General features: G+C 50.0%; 1 protein-coding gene across 17 annotated transcripts in view; it reads right to left on the bottom strand.

Annotated features, from left to right (window-relative positions):
* srcin1a (SRC kinase signaling inhibitor 1a) overlaps positions 1-13,881 on the bottom strand; it is a 63,926-nt gene that overhangs the window by 18,601 nt on the left and 31,444 nt on the right. For 11 of the 17 annotated variants that reach the window (XM_055510918.1, XM_055510913.1, XM_055510909.1 and 8 more), the window contains exons 2-9: positions 12,389-12,418; positions 11,290-11,666; positions 7,853-7,879; positions 3,073-3,268; positions 2,657-2,668; positions 2,056-2,351; positions 288-1,099; positions 88-189 (exon numbers count right to left, since the gene is read on the bottom strand). In XM_055510918.1, coding sequence (XP_055366893.1) covers positions 88-189; positions 288-1,099; positions 2,056-2,351; positions 2,657-2,668; positions 3,073-3,268; positions 7,853-7,879; positions 11,290-11,666; positions 12,389-12,418 — 1,852 coding nt within the window. Of the gene's footprint in view, positions 1-87; positions 190-287; positions 1,100-2,055; positions 2,352-2,656; positions 2,669-3,072; positions 3,269-7,852; positions 7,880-10,312; positions 10,586-11,289; positions 11,667-12,388; positions 12,419-13,881 lie in introns of those variants that run through there. The other 6 variants (XM_055510921.1, XM_055510916.1, XM_055510920.1 and 3 more) reach the window with 3 other exon arrangements.

Raw genomic sequence — 13,881 nt, 5'->3', positions numbered from 1 at the left:
ATAATAGCTTGCTGCTGCTCCTGTCAATAAGCTGGGGCAATATGTGTGCGCTTTAGAGGGTTAATGGATGGTAATGGAGAGTCTTACGTGCTGTCGCTGTCCGGCGCCCTGGTCAGCACACTCTGGACCAGGCCAGTCAGGCTGGCGATCTGCTTCTCCATTGCCTCCATGCGCTCCAGACGATGATCCCTGAAGAACATGCCCCAAAGTGCAGAGCAGACAATATCAGACGCTGTGTTTGCTTCATTTTCATGTTCATGAAAATCACAGCACGGGCTCATACTGACCTGCTACTGTCAGAGTCTTGCCCAGACAATGAAGGACCGAAGCCGGCTGAGGCCCTGCCACCCTCCCCAGGCCCAGCTGTCAGACACAGAGGGTCTGAACCAGAGCTGGGCCTTGACTTTGGGCTCTCCACAAACACCGACGAGGAGGCGGAGTCCTTACGGAAGGTCTGTCTGACAGGCGAGGCTCTGGGCGAGCTGGAATACGAGTCCCTGTCCCTCAGCTGCATGTCAGGGATTTTCTGTGGGGAGGACGGCGCCATGCGGAAACCCATCCCCAGCGTGGCTGAGGAGTATGTGTCGGAGTAGATCGAGCTTCCCGGTTTGTAGAGAGAGTCCTCCAGGTCTCCCTGAAGAGCAGCAGCGGAGTAGGTGCTAAGGGAGCGCACGGAGCCGCGCCGGTACAGGCCACTAGACACGGGGAAGCTGAAGGGATCTCCGATGGCAGCTAGCGACTGGGTGGAGGCGATGCTGAGGCGGCCCTCGTGCATCAAACTGTAGGGATCCGCGTACAGGCCCTCGTTCTTCATTAACGCCATGTTTTTCGCAGAGACCTCCTCGTCGGGCTTGACGTCGCGCCGCTCCAAGATGGCGCTGGGCGAGGGCGACAGTCCCGCGTTGGCGCCGTGGCCCGCCGAGAGGTGGTGCGGGTGCCGGCCCTGCTCGTGCTGGGGATGGGAGCCGGCGAAGGACGGAGGACGCCCGCCGCTGTAGGAGAGGCGGGAGCGGGACGGAGAACCAGAGGAGGTCGAGGAAGGGAGGGTGTTGAGACGGCGGGTCGGGGAGGAGTCCCGAGAGGAGTACACCATCTCCCTCTGAAACAGCAAGAAGGGATGAGAGTCATGACAGGTGATCTGGGCGGACCAAGCTGGTCAAACAGCCTCTTCTCCACCGCAGTGGTTTTCCTTCCACAAGCCTGTCTTTGCACAGTATCATAACAAGGCCCAACGCATTTTTCAACCCACAGTAGCCTTCAAAACATGAAAGAGCTCAGCACAGCCCTGTCTTTTTCTTTTGCTTCACGGCATCCCAGCAAACCTTGTCGTGCAAACAATGTAATACTCGGAAAACACTGGAGCATAGCAAAAGGAATTTGTCCCACTGAGCCTTCAGTGGTGATACATTTATAAGCTAAATGACGGGGTCTGGTTTGCTGTGGCAATAACCTGGATAAAAACACAAGGAGCGCCAATCAATGATTTAGTAAATAGTAGTGATTGACTTTGCAGCTTAAATATGATCGGTAATATTGATTATTCCTGCTTAAAATACTGCCTGTAACATTTGCTGGTATCAAAACTCAGTTCACAGGTGTAATGAAACCTGGATGGGTCTTTTTCTATATTTTAGTCGTGTGCTGCTGCTTATTCTTATTTTCCTCACATGTGCCGCCGTGGCGCTCCCCGCCTGCTTGCATGCGCAGCAGCAGCAGTTGTATTTTCAGTATTGAGTGAATAATGCAGATGGCAAGCAGGGTTTTGTAGCAAATTATTTATAAAAATGTTTCCCTCGGGCTTTCTTGATTTTCACTGAAGCAGAAACAGCTTCAGATGTTAGAAAATGCTCTTTTCACATAGGAGCGCGATGTTCTCGGCAACAGATGGTCCGCGTGAACGTACCGTAAGAGCGCAGATTTCCAGGAGGGATACCTGTTAAAGCGCTAACCCACATACATCCAACAGCCTGTTACCCCAAATGCATAAAAACAGTACTACTAATAGGACCACCAACACGTGTGCAGTGCAGGTTAGAGCTCAGACTTTCTCCTCACCCTCAGGTCTCCGTTAGCCAGGTGAGCGGCAGCGGGGTACGAGGCGTAGATGGGCTCCTTGCGGTAGATCTTGATGATGCTGCGATCCTGGATGTCCCGCACGTCCTCCAGCTCGTAGAAGACGTTGCGCGCCTCGTCCTTGATCAGGATGGCCGTGTTGGGCGACTTGAGCATGCCCGCCGTCAGCTTTTGGGGGAACATGTGCACGATGAGCGCATGCAGCGTGTCCAGGCTGCTGAGCTCGTGGGTGATGTGCACGCGGCGCGTCTCGTCGCCGTACTGCAGGAAGAGCACGCCTGGAAGAGAGGCGAGGCGGACAGAGGTGACTGCGAAGAACGGAGGGCGCCGCAAAGGTTCAAATGCGGGTTCGAAGCCCAACAAGTCAATTTTTCCATCCAGGATGAATAGTCACTGGCAGTGATTGAGTGATTTTCTCCGTTTGACAACTAATTTTTAAAGACTTTTCATGAACAAACTTCATTAATATTATATGAAAATGATGAATATTCCATTACCCCAAAATGGCCACACTTCATAGAAAACTGTCAGATGCTGCAACCATTCATTTTATAGGTAAAGATGAGTCTGATGCCTGACTAACCTGAAAATTCATCTTCATACACCATGGACAAACGAAACAACAAACAAAGCAAAGAAAAGACCAGCGATTAAAAGTCAGGAAAATTAAGGTTAACAGCAGATAAATGGGGACATAATCAAATAGACACAGAGGTTAGTAGATAGATGGAGAGATTTGCAGCCGTGCTGTTGTACTTGTTGCAGTCACACCATTTATTTTAATCGTATATCGTTAAAATATATTGGTGTACATTATGTAAAGAGAACTTTACTGCTCCTAAGATTGCTCTCAGCTACAAACAAAACAAAAAGTAAAACCAACTGCTGCGCTAAATGTGTCCGTAGTCAAGGTGTAAGTAAACAGACAGCTGCAAATTTGCCTGGAGTGCACCCGGCATGCTGTGACAGAGCCTGGCAACAAGCGCTTCGAGTATTAACCTGGAGACCGTAGCTTATTCTGGCTGGCGGAGCGGGACAGCGGCAGGCTCTGGCGGAATCGGTTCATCCGGTTGAAGCCGATGGGGATGTCGGCTTCCGACATGGTCTCCAGGGATTCGGCGGAGGCGAAGGAGAGCTTGGCGGCCTGGTCGGCGAGCCCGGACTGGGTGGACTGGGAGTGCCGCGGGCTGCGGCTCTGCACCGGGAGGAGACGCACAATGGTTTAGTGAGAGGTGAAATGAAGGCGTAGAGAATGGATTGGAAAGGGCCGATGGAAAAACAGCGACTGGAAAACAGACAGCGAGCGCACAATGAGACGCCACACAATGAACCCCATAACAAGATTAACTAGACCCTGACAATAGTTTAGCCATTTACTGGGAATTACAGTATAGCGTGACAACGCTGTTATGTAGTTGTACAAGCACAGAATCACCTGTGGTGGGCAAGCAGCAAAATTAAGCTGGGAGCTCAGCTCAGCGTCCGTTATGTCATGTTTGCTCGACTTTTACACATCCCATGTACAAGCGGCGTGTGCGGCACGGGGAGGAGAAGCCCGCGCAAATCCCAGCCCGTCTCCGAGGCTTCGTCCCGCTGGCCTGCGCTCAGGCGTCTCCCGCTGAAAGACTGTTAGTGCAGCTGGGGCTGAGCTCACTGAACTGGCTCCCTGATCCCCAGCGTTGCCGTGGAGCCTCCTCCGCCTCAGAGGCTGCTGTAATGAGCTCCCCAAATGCTGTCTGCTGATTGTTGGGACGGTAGGGGCAGACACATCCTTAGCCTCAGTACAGTAGCTGCACCCCCCCCCACAACCCCACCCACCCACCCCCACACACACACACACACAGGATTTCCTTCTCCTCTCCCCTCTCTGCTCAAGTGAAGCTGCAACACACATCCACCGTGGCGTTAATGAATGTAGTATTTAATTAATGTGAGCATCCGACAGAAGCGGCGCCACTGTACTGAACGCGCTCGCTCCCTCGCCCAGTTTGAATTCATTCATAAACAAACAAGACCACGACAAACATTCTCATGCATTCATTTATGATCTTGATTAGTGGGTAATAAGCCAGGAGACCAAGCTGCACACCATGAGTGTTTCACCAAATCATGAAGCTACATTTTTAATCCTGTATTAGTTTCCTCTGCGAGCATCCAGCCTGTGTCCTCCTCTCTAGCTAGCTAGCTATCAGCGCCACCGCTACTGTGCCCCGCTAACGCTCGCGCATCACTATGACGCTATACGCTAGCGCGGCTGTTGCTAATGTTAGCCAATTATTCTTGGAAGCTTATTGATTAATGTTAGTTGCGAGTTAAGCGTTTGTCAGTCAGTTAATTGTTGCACCATAGTAAACAGTAGCTCAACCAAACGGGCTAATTAGCTTCATTTGTGACACGGGCTAAAAACCCTGCCATCAAAACTGAACAATCTTTTTAGTATTCTGTCACTTTTCGTGTAAAATCCGGCCACACGTGCTTGGAATGAAAGTGCGGCATCCAGTGACTCTAGTGGCAGACACTGTCTGAGGAAGTAAAGGGAAGGTGATGCTGACAGATAACCCCCACCGTGTTTTCTAATAGGGTCATTTATCTAAACTGTGACCACACTGAACAACAGCCAACAGCCTCCAAGGAGCGGCGGCTACTGTAGCGTGTCATATTCTGCAGTCAAACAGGAGAGGCCCTAAAGCTAAACTCACTAAGAACAAACTGTACGTGCATACAGCACTAAAGAGTCGTAAACACGCCAAAAGGAATTGTTTTTTCTTGAACAAATCTTTTCATTTCTTACAGGGACAAAAAAGGGGTTTGTGAAGTAACAGTAGCGACATCTTCCAATGACGAATAAAAGAGAACTAAGAATACGGATCTGCTTGACTAAACATGCCGCTCATAAATGTCTGCAGATGAATTTAAAGACCAGCTGAAAAGGGAAAACTCAAAATAAATCACAGATAATATCTTTCTGAAATTTTAGGACTCTGCTGACGAAAGCCCCAGATTACGCTGTTCCTGACGGTCCAAGCCAGCTTCTCTTGTTACAACATGCTCCGGACGCTGACTTCCATATTGGCGGTTTATGTGATATGAAAACTGCTAATCTCCCCGTGCTCGTTTTGCATTGTAAATATTATATGTGAACGCACCATCTGGTCATGCATCTGGTCTTTGCCAGACATGACAGTGTTACACGCCACGGTGTCTGTGGCCTCCTTTGAGGGAAACCGGTTCCACCTCATTATTCCTCCCCGCGATCTTCGCGCCCTCTGTCCACTCCAACCTTTTCCTTTTACTGCGCGTCGGAATTTTTCCAACAGCACTCACTCGCCGTCGAGAGCTTGTCGCCATCGCCATAAAGGCGGAGAGAGGAGAATAGGATGCTCTCATACAGAACAGTAGGGAATGAAGTGGAAAGCAGAACACAGCAGCCTGACAACGGACCTCAGGCTACAAAGTACATTAAACTCAATGGAACCTCCCACCACGTTTTTCTGTTTTGTGTGCTTCCTACGCACACACACACACACACACACACACACACACACACACACACACACACACACACACACACACACACACACACACACACACACACACACAAGGCCACTCGGTTTTAAGGTCAAGGTGATAACTGTCTTTGTGTACGGCTTGTTGTTTCCCAGAAAAGAGTGTGAAACGTTTTAGTGGCTCCACAATCCCAGTTTCCACTTGGCTGCTGTAACGAGGTCTATTACAAACTGCAGCCAGCTTTGTTTAGTATTATTTTACATGCACTGGCAACCGATCCCCTGAGCACGAGGGGCGAACTGAAAGGCTGACGAGAGCAGCCATAACACGGCGAGCAACATTTCAGCGCGATGAGCTCTCCTGAAGCGAGCGAAAGTGCAGCCGTACAGTAAAAGTCGAGCGGCTGCTCCGTAAATATGCGTCCGGGGGATTCGGTAATTGGCTCCAAATACGAGGGTTAAGTCCTAAAGTCCAGTGACTGGCGCTTCATGTAGGAGCTGCTGCTGGCGCTTCTTTCTAATCTTTTCCTTGAGTGCAATAATTCCCTCGGTTAAGTGATATGACCTTCTGCTGGACTTGAGCGAGATTTCCTCAGCAACACAAATGTCAAACTGGAGTAATGTGTGTTAAATGACCAGTAAGTCTTTGGATCTAGAGTAATTATATAGGAGGAAGGCGTTGAATGGTTCGAGTCACACTCCTCAGACCTTCTCCCCATTTTGTTTGTTTCTCCTCAGACATCTTCCTGCTCCGAAATCACTTTGCCTGCGGTTGCCCATCTTCCCCTCCTTGCTTTTTATCCCCTGTCACTCATGTGTCCTCCTGCTCGACTCCCACTCTCGCTTTCAATTCTCCTTGAGCTGCTTTATGTCAACACATCTGCTTCTTCCTCAGTGTCTCGTGGCAAAGGCCGAATCCAGGTGACTTACTCTCGCTGTTTCCGTCTGACTGAGGGTTTAGCATCTATATTTTCTGGCTCTACTTGTAACCTGGCTTTTCTACCCGCTATAATGTTCACAGTAAGAAAAACAGCTCCTTAAATCGATCCACCTCTAGTTTGTCTCTTCTAGTTCTTCTGCTATGATTATTTCTCTACAGTTTTTTTTTCTCAACACTTGGGTCGATCGTGTGCCTTTACACACACTTTCCCAGCCACCAACACCCCCTGAGTCCTGTCTTTCTGTAACACCAGGAGTCTTCAATGCGTGAAACAAAATGCTTTGCCAAATTGCTGCAAATTGTGCTTTGACACAATTGGTTTGCTCAGAAGGAGACAGAGTGAATACTGTTGTTTTCAAGAGCAGAGAAGACACTACTGCACTGTAGATCTTTGTAGCTGATCTCTGCATCCTTCCAGGTTATTGTTATTAAAACGTGTGATGACATTCTGGCAATTTCTTTTAATAAACATCAAGCAAAGTCCTGATAGTGCTTTGAGTGTGTCAGTGTTTATATTCTGCAGGCAGATGAATCCAGGAACAGTGTTAAACCTTAAGTGTGAAGTGAAAAAAAAATTAAAGCGGGATGAGATGTCAACACAAAAGGTGTGAACTAGTGTGTGTGATGATTTATTTTGATTATTGAATGTTTGGCTGAGTTGATGCTGAAGCAAAATAAGCTTCTGATGCTCTGGGTATAACATCTAAAAGTAAAATAGAATGAAACAAAGATACAATACAAAGGTAATGAAGGAAACTGATTCTTTGCATTTGTCAACAGAAATTATAAACTGTCTAAGATAGTCTTGGTAGACATGAGACTCTGTGTGAAATGTTATGCAAGAGGAAAATGGCCCATTACAATGAGTTAAAAATAGATTTCCTCCTACAGTAAGTGATAAATACTTGTGTACATATTATAATAGCATGTCTTGATGTTGGCCTTCTCCAGTGTATACAATCCATATTTCCTGTGTTCAACCTGTGGATGAAACCCATTCAGCAGCCCAGCCATGACTCAAGCCCCCGCGCTAATGTCACAGCATTATTCCAGTAATGCAGCACATCTGAAAACGTCTTCTTAATGTCTCAGTCAGCCTGAGTAATGCCTCACCAAGGTCACATGGCTTCCAGCCATTAATGCTGGCTGACTGAAGGATCATAAATCCCAAGAGAATCGTTTTCGGCAGATTAAACGGAGCCGGAGAAGTTTAAGCTGTCGCCGCCACAACACCTCTACCAGAGCTGCACACACACGGACAAACACAGGACGGGATTAATGACAAACACACACACACACACACACAGGGACACGCAGGACACTCAGCACTGACCTTAAAGCTCCAGTAGTTGGGCTGTTGCTGTGAGGTTGCATCAAGGTCAAAGGGGAAAAGGCGGAGACACAGAAAAGGAAAAGTTAGATTAAGAGTCTATAACTGCATTGACAAAATCAGACTCGATATTTCTCATCGCCATCGGCTCCACAACCCCTTAGTTTGACTGTGTGTGGACTGCAGAGGGTCACTTTCCACGCAGCGCTGTCGTCTGGAGCCCGGAGAACCAGAAGAGGAACTGAAGAGTGTGGAATCGAATCAGCAAGAAACTCCGTCGTGGCCATGTTGGCGCCGCCGCCACCATGGGCGAGCGACTGCTCTCCGTCTCTCTCTCTCTCATTCCAAACGACAGTGCCTTTAATCCGTCTCCCGCACACTTCCTCATCGACAGAAAGGTGCTCGCGTACCAGTGGTGGCCTCCAGATGTGGGCCTTCCATCAAAGCACAGTCAACCCGTAGTCAAAAGCAGGCCAAGCCACTGATGGCCCAGATATGCCTCAAAATGACACAGAAATTAAAAAAAAATGGGCAGACTCCATGAATTCACTCTAATCCAAACTATTATTGTATTATTGTGTCTTATCTGCAGGCACTTTCAGTCCATTCAGCTTCACTTCTCCTGCAGCCACTGGGATTAAAAAAAAATGTCTGACAGGTGCATTTGATTTATGATACAGTAGCTGATGGTCGCCACCATAAACACAGGGTTATCTTGAAAATAAAAATAGATGTCAGAGGCAGCATCTGCCCTGATTACTGTATTACAGTACCTTACTGTAATCTAATTTTCCACTTAGTGTCCCCCACTTAGCCTTGATTTTAGTCTTTCTCGCTTGATGCTCTGCTCTTTTTCCTCACTCATTGCTTATTAGTGCCTCTTTTTTATGTTTAACAACTTTCAGCTGCGACGTATGAAATGCTGCAATTACAGTAATCCAAGGTCACGCGTATCGGGGCAAGAAGTTAAAAATGTACAGACTGCACCGGCTCCAGCCTTGAGTCTACAGAATACGGTTTAATTGAAGAAGAGGGACTTCTGCTCTTTGAATGGTAGAAAACAGTGCATATATCTGCCTGTCGGTCCTCAATGGCACAGAGGCAAGAGGGACTCAAAATAATACGAAGCATAATCTCAGCCTACGCTTCCTCTTCCCTACAGCATATGAATTTCTAGCACCATATGTATGTCAAAGCAATTATTATTACAGACGAGTCTTTGATGTGACGCTGAGGAGAATGTGTCTCTGAGCTACTAGCCGCTGTGCTTTTTAATGCTGAGCATTGCTGCTGTCCGGTGGAAACCTTGTACCGGCACCGGATTAAATGATGAAATGATACGAGGCTCGCGTTTAGTTGGAGCTGGAACGATAAAGGACCCAAAAGGAAGCAGGTTTTCATCGATGACATTAAACGTCAGGCGTTTCCACCATCAGCTGTTATTGGCTTCCGTAACCTGACGCTGCATCATTTGCGTGCGTCACATAGATAACGACTTGATTCAACTTTAATTACAGTATATGACTTCCCCACAAAGCAGAACAAGATGACGGGCGGCCGGCTTTAATGGAGCGAAGTGATGTGTGTGTGTGTGTGTGTGTGTGTGTGGGGGTCGTTAATGAGGCTCAGGTAAAGCAAACACATTCGTCTGATGTTGTTTTAACTGTGACTGCGACAGATGTGTGGAACTCGGACTTTGAGCAGCAAACACTGCAGGTACAAAGGTAAACTGCAGAGAACGTCGCAGCCGTCGGGTCTCTGTCCTGGCAGTCGACACTGCAACCATTCTATACATCCCATAATCCTTGATGACGGACACAACTCTTGACTGAAGCGCCGCTGCTTAGCCCTTATGTACATCCTGTCATTTTAAAACCTCAAGTCTGTGAGTGTGACGGACGTGTGTGCGTGTGCGTGTGCGTGTGTGTGTGTGTGTGTGTGTGTGTGTGTGTGTGTGTGTGTGTGTGTGTGGAGCTTGCTACAAGGAGGGATGGAGCCTCATGGAGTGGTGGGCTGCATTACCTGACCTGCATGTAAAGCAGCCCGCACTCACACCACCCCTCCTCCACCCCTTCGCTTTCTCATGTCGTCATCCTCTCGTGCACCCCCCGCCCCCTTTCTCCATCATTCTGACTCTCCCCAGTGTTCTTCCGGTCCGGTCTGGCGCCTAATCGCTACCGCAGCCTTCGTCTCTCCTTTTACCTCACGTGGCCACACGCGCGGCGCAACTATCAGACACACGCGCGCGCCCCGCGGACGTTAGCGCGCACTCCGCCTTTGTCTAGCCGCCGCTTCCGCCTCCGGAGCACATGCAGGCGGTCGCCACAACAACCACAACAAACACAGCAGGCGTGGAATCGGATCCCGGCTGGCACGTGCCCCCCCCCCCCCCCCCCCCCCCCCCCCCCCGCACACACACACACACACGCGCACGCGCGCTCCCAGTTACCCGTCCAGTCTCACCTGCAGTGCACCTGCGCCCGTCCACCACTCCAGTCCTCCCAGTCTGTCTGTCAGGTGCAGCAGATCCTCATCGCATTTGCTCTGCTTCTTCTATCCTTCCTCCCTCAATCTCCCGCTCTCTCTCTCTCCCGGTGCCCCCCCCCCCCCTCTCTCTCTGTCTCGCTTTCCAGTAGCACATGCGGCGGAAAGTCTTTATTTAATTCATTACGACACCAGCCGATTAACTCCTTCGCAGATGGGTGACTGGCTCCTGCTGGCGCTGGCTAATTGAGCGGCGGGCTACTCCAGCGGCTGCTCCGCTCCGCTCCTCCTCAGCCCCCCCCACCTCCCTCCCTCCCCCCGCCATGCCGGCCACGCGACGACGAGGAATGCCGGGCTTTTTACCTCCTCCAGTTAAAACGCCTCGTCACTTTAGGAATGTCCACGCTCTGCGCTCGTAGCTCTGCCTTCCGCTCATTATTCATCCATCGCTTCTGTCTATTATACAATTCCTCTTTCTTTACACAACCTGACCTTTGCAATGCGATATGCCCACTTGCCATATATGGGAATAGTTGCCACAGCAACTGTAGACTCCACCTGTCCTTTACCCGCCTTCGGTCGCTTACTAGCTCTCTCTCTCGCGCGCGCTCTCTCTCTCTGTCTCTCTCTATCGCGCGCGCGCACTCTCTCTCTTATCCCCCAATGTGCCGTTCCGTCACGTCATTACACGGAACTTACGTTTTTTTTTTTCTTAAACAAAGAGGGAAAAGAGGAGTTTATGTACAGTGTGTGAATGTGCGACGAGGGAACATTACCTCCAGATGTTTCAGGACTTAAATATGAGTTCAACATGTTTCTATGTGCGACTAACAGCCTCCTTTTACGCTTCAACTAAACGAGGAGCGCCACTTACAGAACTCAATGTACGCCTGAATAACAGCAAACGATCCATTCACATTAGACAGACGCCGGCAAACGAATGGGCTCGAACTCACCTGCTCCCGTGCGGCCCGTTCCGACGAGCCCCTCATGCTGGCGTGGGAGGGCGAGGGTGACGGAGGGTTGTGGTGCGGGCTGTGATGCGGATGCTGCAGCTGCTGCTGCTGCTGCTGCTGATGCTGCTGCTGCTGCTGCTGCTGGTACTTGCTCTTCAGGTGGTCCATGAAGGCGTCCCGCTTGCGCTCCATGTCGGCCTTGTGCAGGTTGGTCAGGGCCTCCAGGCTCTGGGCGGCGCTGACGGTGTGCCGGTGCTCCGACGTGTGCACCAGGCCCACGTTGGAGAAGCGCCGGGCGCTGTTGCCCAGGGTCCGGTACTCGCGCGGGTACTCCAAGTCATCCGTGGAGATCATGTGACTGCCACCGCGCTCGGGATCTGAGGCGCGGGGGAGGGGGAGGCAGAGGTAAGTCAGCATCCAGCAGAAATGCAGGGTGAAAATGTACATACGCACGGAACGAGCACACATAGGTGGAAACAAATGGAGCAGAGAGGAGGTGAGCGGGGAATAAGGCACAGAGGGGACGAGCGAGAGAGAGAGAGAGAGAGAGAGAGAGAGAGAGAGAGAGAAATGGGATGGGATGTTAGACTATTTGCCACCAGGACAGAGCGGTTCCCTGCAGAATTATTGATTTGAAGTTCTGAAGGGAAGAAAAATGAGAAAAATGAAACGCTTCTGCAATAGATCAAAGCAGAGGTTCAAACCAAATTTGTTTTGTTGGATATTCCATTGTGACACGTCTGCTTGTCACACTAAGCGCTTTTCATTGTTTCTTCGGAAACAGAGAGGCAACAGAAATGCTGGAAATTGAGGTGAGTGGAAGTCAGGTAAAAGAACACATCTGTCACTTTTGTCCTTTTTGTCGTTCCCACCGACTGTTCTTTTCCTCCGACCCCCGGCCGCCGTCTCGGCGTATTCTCATCGGCAGAGTTTGACGGACAACGCGGCTCGGGGTGGAAGGGAGAGAAAGGGGGAGACCGGCGGGAGGGGGACACTATGGTTACACTTAAAATTAAAAAAAAAAACTAAAACAAAGACACAACAGGGACAGACAGCAAAGCGTGATGGAGGAGCGGGAGCCGTTCGCCCGGTGAGTTACCTTGCTTAGGAAAACAGGCCCCGGCGTTGGCTGGAAGAGAAACATGCCCAGCGTTAATATGTGGGTTTGTGCACATGCATGCGAGCAAACACACCCGGGCCCCATCAGGAAAGCGCTATCGCCACATAATAGCGCTTTCTCAACAGAACAACAAGTAGTTAATGCATTGTATATGCATTACAATAGATTCATATGACTAACACATAGGAAAATGGTTGGAGATTCCTACAATAATGTGGACAATGGTACACGATTGGATCAGAGCAGGTAGAAACAACACAGCAGTTAAACTAAAGGCCTAATAGGACTGAATGAAGTGGACCATCTGTACGTTAAAGACTTTGGGGGGGGGCACCTCGGGGCAGGAGCAACAAATGGACTGTTAATGAACTCGGAGGAAGGAGCCGCCCGATGGAAGCTGCCACGCTCTCCGCTGGACCGACCTGAACACAGAGGACGGCCTGTCCGGGACCGAGGGGCGGCCACGATCCCCCGCGCATGCAGCTGCAGTGGAACCCGCTTCCGTGCTGACGCCCGCCGCGTTAAGCGGAGCCCATAAACCTCAGCGGGGTGAGACGTACAGTAGCACACCGGCCTCCTGGCTAATAGCATTAGCATGGAGCTCTGCACCACATGCCAAGGCCACTGGCCACATTCATCTGGCCCCCTCACGGCCCCCAGATCTCTGGTTTACACTTCATTAGGCTGGAGATTATTGTGCATCAGCTAACAAGGACCTGACTCCAGGGCCCCATTACAATGGCTGGCATAGCCGGGCCTATGTACCGCGGCTTATTATTGTGACCGAGCATCCACAGTGAGAAGCTGAATGGCCCGTTCTGCAAACATGAAGCGGGCAAATAGAATGAACCGAATGAACAAAACGGGATTGCAAACATTTAGCTCAATTTACACAACCAGAAGCTGATATGCTAAAGAAGTTAACGTCTTGCAATGGAGAGAAACGTTCTTTTCTCTCGTGGTGTGTTCTTGGCAGCGGCGTGGAACCGAGCCCCAAGAACCTTGGAAACTGCAGTTCGTGGATGTACTTTGCTGCATACATTAGCATCATCTCGAGCAGCGCGATGTGTGGGCAGCGGAGTAAAATAAATAGAAACGGGAACAGGTTATTCATCGTTACTTTTCTCCATTCACCGCCAGTATTTTGGCCACGTAAGCTTCGAGACAATAGCCCCCGACAGTCAAAACAATCAGATCATAAAGGAGCCGTGAATGACAACAAGAGGCCGCAATCAGCTGATAGGATCCGCGAGTCCGGCCAATGAGGCGCGGGCGAAGCCAGATAGGGGGACGCGCGTGGTCGAGAGCATCAACCTGTGCGTATGAAAGGAGTCCACTGCGGTGGGCGCTGACAGATAAGAGAAGACAAACAGGGCAGGAAGAATGACCCGCTCCGAGGAAAAGATACTGCAAGGCGAAAAAAACAACAGTGTAACCTGATCAATAAGCCCCAGGACCGAAGCAAAAGACTT

Source organism: Betta splendens, chromosome 8, assembly GCF_900634795.4.
Source record: "Betta splendens chromosome 8, fBetSpl5.4, whole genome shotgun sequence".
NCBI lineage: Eukaryota > Metazoa > Chordata > Actinopteri > Anabantiformes > Osphronemidae > Betta > Betta splendens.
The sequence above is the reverse complement of the archived record's forward strand: the minus strand, read 5'-3'. Positions and strand labels throughout refer to the sequence as shown.